The sequence below is a fragment of the Vicia villosa genome, linkage group LG1 (assembly GCF_029867415.1).
Source record: "Vicia villosa cultivar HV-30 ecotype Madison, WI linkage group LG1, Vvil1.0, whole genome shotgun sequence".
NCBI lineage: Eukaryota > Viridiplantae > Streptophyta > Magnoliopsida > Fabales > Fabaceae > Vicia > Vicia villosa.
This window is the reverse complement of record NC_081180.1, coordinates 46493727-46499338: the sequence shown is the minus strand read 5'-3', so window position 1 is coordinate 46499338 and position 5612 is coordinate 46493727. Positions and strand designations below refer to the sequence as shown.

Genomic DNA, 5612 nt, shown 5'->3' with positions numbered 1-5612 from the left:
TTAAACCTTGAAAAAGCCAAATAACAACACTACAAAAACCAAATACTTAAAACAAGTACAATACAAGCGTCCAACACAAGGACACACTCACATGCCAACAATAAAAGCGCACTAAAACGCGAATAAAGTCTAAACATTGAAGTAGTTGAGATCACATGGCAATCCTTTTCTTTGAGCCAAGACAAAATGTGATGCTTTCAAAAGCCAATAAATCCTAAACAAAATTATATTCCTCGGTTTCCAAATAGATGAAATGCAAGCCAGCTAAACAGAATCAAATATTTCACTGAAATTCTTTTAGAAAATGTATCCCTGCCATTACTAAAAAGTTTAAATAACTTTTTTTAGAAACCATTAAGTGTTGCAGCAGCTTCAAGAGGAGTCTTTCTATGCATGGTTAAGCCAAATGTTTCAGACATGTCCAACTTTTCCAATCCTGCACCACCACCATGTAATTCCCAGTTAAATTTATGCACAAGGTTCGCTAACACAATTTCACCGGCAGCCATAGCATAAACTATCCCTGGACAACCTCTTCTCCCTGCTCCAAATGGAATCAATTGGAAATCATTCCCTTTCATGTCTATCTCATTATTCAAGAATCTCTCTGGCTTGAAATCTTCAGGTTGTTCCCAATATGTGGGATCTCTTGCAATGGCCCAAGCATTTATAAGTATTCTTGTCCCAGCTTTGATGTCGTAGCCCTTTACTTTGATATCTTGTCTGTTTTCTCGAGGGACTAGTAATGGGATCGGGGGATGTAATCGCAGGGTTTCTTTAATCACTGCCGGTAAATATTTCAGGTTACCTAAATCATCTTCAGTGATGTTTGTTTTATCACAAGCTACCCTCCTTATTTCTTCTTGTAATTTCTTCATGATATTTGGGTGTCTTAAAAGTTCTGTCATTGCCCACTCTAGCAAAGTGGATATGGTGTCTGTACCAGCAGAAAACATGTCCTGAATATAAATAAATTGATGGTCAATACAAGCAGCATAATCAAACTATAATAATTTAACGCAACATATTAAGGGTTGTCGTTGAGGGCGTGCAAGACTGACTACTTTGCGCAGAAGGCACAAAATTTGTCACAGTTAAATCGTGACTCATAAAATATTGTTACAGTTAAATCATGGATGAGATGTTTTAAAAATACAATAACAAGAGAAATATATAGTTTTAGTTTTATGCTTACCAATAACAGAGCTTTTATGACAGTTCTGTCAATTGGAAAGCCAAGTGACTCTGTCCTTTGTATCCAAAGCAAAACATCAACAAAGTCACCATGTTCTTCAGCACTTGAACAATCACTGTCTCCTTTCTGTTTATTTATATGCTCTTCAACAACATCCTCCAAAAGATCATCAAACTGTTTAGCAACTCTTTTAGCTCTTGCATAAACCCCAGAAACATGGGTCACCCAATCAAGCCACGGAACATAGTCACCAACAATAACAGTACCAAGTAACTCTGTAAAATCCATCAACAACTTCTTAAACCCCTTCCCACTTTCACCGCTATACTTTCTCCCCAAAGCAACCCTACAAACTATACAATTGATAGTTGTGGAGACTAATTCACTTATATTCACTGCCACTGAAGCAGAAGAACACTGCTTTATTTTCTCCACCATAAAACCAACTTCTTCCTCTCTCACAGCACGAAGAGATTGAACCCTTTTGGCACTAAGAAGATGTAAAACAGATATACTCCTTATCTGTCTCCAATACTCTCCATATGGAGCTGCAGAAACATCTTTGCAATCATATAAAAGTATGTCATAAAGTTTAGTTTGGGGTCTGTTTGCAAAGACGCGGTCATGAGTTTTCATAATCTCACTTGCTGCTTCAGGTGATGAGATTACAAGAACTGGTACACTACCAAGATGGATTTGCATGAAAGGGCCATATTGTTTAGCTAGAAATTGAAGTGTGCGGTGAGGGAATAGGCCAAGTTGATGGAGATTTCCTATTATAGGTAATTTTGGAGGAGAGGGTGGTGAGTTTTTGGTTTTTGTAGAATTGAGATACCATTTGATTATCATAAAAAAGATGAGAAAGATGGAAGAGATTATTATGAGTAGCATTTTGTTCTCTTTGCTTTTTCGTCCAGTTGTAGTAAAGCACTACACTGTGTTATATAGTCATTAGAATTTGGACTCAGAAAGTCTTACAAAGACACAACATTTGGACATCAAAAAATAAAAAAAGAAAATAGTGAAATAATATATATTATTACAATATTTAAAATGATATTTAATTTTGATGTGTGTGCCTAAGTGATCACTTGTTTGGGGTTGTGACCAACTATGTATTGGGCCCGGCTAAGGAACGTAAGCAATGAGGTGACAAATCTAACTGTCACCCTCCAAATTAAACATGGCATCCTCTCAAATTTATGAAAAGATCATAATGTCCAACTAATTTTCATTACCACACTTTTACAAATTTACATACACAATCGGATTTTTCAATTTTCACAGCATACCGAAAATTTCGTTTGCATATCGGAAATTTGGTGAAATCAAATAACTTTTATCGTATTTTTTGTGAAATTTCCGGTATATTCTACCGAAAATTTTGAAATTTATGGTATTTGATACCGAAAATTTCAAAATTTCTGATATATCCATTTACTAATTTTTATACTGGATTTTTAAAATTTCCGGTACCCATAATCATACCGGAAATTTTGAAATTTCTGGTATTTCTATTTTAAAAAAAAATGCTATTTTCCTGATATTTTTAAAAATTTGCAGTGAGGACCAGAGGCAGGGATGGTTCTATTGCGAGACGGGCCACAGAAAGAGTCGCTGCTCTTGCTAGAGCTGCTGATGAGGCGCAAACCACAGAGTTACGTGTTGGACGCATTCCTGACCGGTTTTAATCGGAAACGGATGGCGGAGTAGCAGGCGATGAGGGGATTCCGCGTACCTCGTCGTCAGAGTGGTAGAGCATCCACTGCTGTGGAGGAGCAAGTGGTTCAGGTTGAGGTGGCTGAGGTTGAGGAGGCGGTGCTATATGTTGGGAGTAGGTGGCAGTGATTCGGGAGTCGGTGCCTGAGGTTGAGGTAGCTGGGTTTGAGGAGTCGGTGCCTGACGTTTAGGAGTCGGTAGTTGTGGTTGGGAGTTGGTGACAGAGGTTGAGGTTGAGGTGGATGATGATCAGATAGGTCAAGAGCGGGTGGTGCAGAATACAGACACCACCACTGGTGCATCTACAGAGCCATCAGTACACACTGATGGAGCTTTGCCCAGAGGACCTTCTGACAGGTCCGTGTTGATGGGATACACTGACCATGTCGCTTATAGGATATGGCAGGGCGAGGTATGTAAATTGCTTAAGTGCTTAATTTTTATTACGCGATTTGATTTATAATAATTTGTTTTAATTGTAATTTTTTGTCAGGACCGACCAGTGTTGAAGGTCGCTTCTCACGGGTCGAAGTTGAAGAACTTCCCCGAGAGACCGATGCTTAAGCAAGCGAGGAGGATAGTTAAGGACTTCCATCTAATGGACTTTGCTGGATGCTCCCTGACGATGCTGGACGCCTCGCTGTTATCAGCTTTTGTTGAGAGATGGCACCCGGAGACATCATCCTTCCATCTTCCATTTGGGGAGATGACGGTGACTTTGGATGATGTGGATGCCCTATTTCACTTTCCGATTGCTGGTAAGTTTTTTACACCAGTTCATAGGGACCAGGCGACGGTGGTGCGCATGATAATGGATGCTTTGGAGATTGATGACGTGGTGGTCCTACGCGAGTTTAGTGAGACTCAGGGCTTTAACCTTAGGATGTCTTGGTTGAGGAGGACTTATTAGGAGCTTGTGGATGCAGGGAGGTACCATGCTGTCGTTAAAGTGTACATGCTACGTCTAGTGGTGTGTAGTCTCTTTGTGGACAAGTACGGAGTTTATATAGATGCCTGTTATCTCTCTCTATTCAGCACCCTTGACACCCCATGTTGGGCTTGGGGAGTGGCGGAATTGACGATGTTGTACATGGTGCTAGATGCTACATCTCGTCCTGACACGAGACAACTTGCTGGTTACCCGAGCTTGTTACATGTATGTTATAATTTTTTACATAATTTATTGTGTTTTATTATAATTTATCTAAGCTTGATGATTTTTATTTATGCAGTGTTGGATCTACGAGTACTTCCCTCACATATGTGAGCGGAAGATCCAACGTGTTATGGCTGTTGACCCATGTGCGAAGAGGTGGAAGGCCAAACAGGCCATTCCAGGAGGGTTGATTGAGTACAGATGGAGGCTGGATGCTCTGACGCTGGATGATGTCATTTGGACACCGTATACAAGTCACCGCTCTCATCGTCCTTTTAATGTGTCTTCCTTATATTCAGGGTATGTCAGATGGGAGAGCCATGTGGCTAGACACTTGCCTGAGAGGTGTCTACGACAGTATGGTTATATACAGGGCATCCCACGTCCAGTCCCAGAGGCTCCAGCTGGTGGCATTGATCGATGGTTTTAGAGTCACATCATCAGCTCCCCCGTGAGATCATTGATACAACCGTTGAGGTTCAGCAGCCCAGGCAGTGCGAGGATGGATATCTAGAGTGGTTCCACGATGTGTCACACCCTAGAGTCATACCACCTGCCGCATCATCAGATATTCCAGGGCCTTCACGTACCAGGGATTCTTCCGATCCATCACCACCACCACTTCCACCTCCCGTAGGTGACCAGGACAGCCGCCTACAGTTCATCGCCGTTCACTTAGATAGCCTCATGGGTTTGGTGAACCCTGATGGTGAGGTTTATACTATTTTAGCTAGGTTGACTGATGTTGCCCGTGGAGGGCCTATGTAGATTTATTTTTATATGGTTGTGTTATTTGTATATTTTTGACACAGATCTTTTTTAATGCATCATCTTTTTTTCTAGTACATGTAACACCCCAATTCTACTCACGGTAATTATAACGAAAATCAGAGTTATACAAAATTTTATCAAACAACGAGATGTCACGCATCACATCAATACATACATCATAGACAATCTACTCATTTGTTTCAATTGATACATAACACTTCGCAGTCGGATGAACAAATAACATCATACTTTAAGCTTTGAGACTAAACATCTTCATATTAATTATGCAGCGGAATCACATATTATTTTATTCAACTAAAACAACTTGAAAACATCATGGTACTTCATCAATATTATTTACAATTCAGCATTGTAAAACAAATACAACATCTAAACATCTATCGTTTATCCCCCCCCCCCCCCCCGAGTGCTACGTATCAGAGCAACAACACTGACTCAAACTTACGACAACTAAATCTTCATCACTGCAATCACCTGCACGTTACCAGTATAAAGGTAACAGCGAAACAAAAGAAAGGGGTGAGATATCAAACTATATAAATAGAGTTATGATAAACAATATATTCAGGTTCAAGTCATAATATTCATCACTTTGCGATATAATCATTACCATTCAATTCACTTTGTTGTTTCAACCAAAACGACACACGTCACAATATTAAACCTGAATTCATATTCAAGTCACGGTAATTCACCTAAGTTCATACATCAAATCACATAAATTCATAATCATACAAAATGAAATGCGAC

General features: G+C 39.8%; 2 protein-coding genes across 2 annotated transcripts; one reads left to right on the top strand and one right to left on the bottom strand.

Annotated features, from left to right (window-relative positions):
• LOC131636626 (cytochrome P450 736A117-like) lies at window positions 1-2175 on the bottom strand. Its single transcript, XM_058907240.1, has 2 exons — window positions 1196-2175; window positions 1-959 (listed from the first exon to the last, which is right to left on the bottom strand). Exons 1-2 carry the CDS (start codon window positions 2084-2086, stop codon window positions 345-347), a joined length of 1506 nt encoding a protein of 501 aa, XP_058763223.1. The 5' UTR covers window positions 2087-2175; the 3' UTR covers window positions 1-344.
• A 739-nt stretch (window positions 2176-2914) lies between these two features.
• LOC131627237 (protein MAIN-LIKE 1-like) lies at window positions 2915-4838 on the top strand. Its single transcript, XM_058898106.1, has 6 exons — window positions 2915-3029; window positions 3139-3326; window positions 3408-3672; window positions 3841-4070; window positions 4147-4432; window positions 4501-4838. The coding sequence occupies exons 1-6, from the start codon at window positions 2915-2917 to the stop codon at window positions 4836-4838; spliced, it is 1422 nt and encodes a 473-aa protein (XP_058754089.1).
• Window positions 4839-5612: the final 774 nt, after the last annotated feature.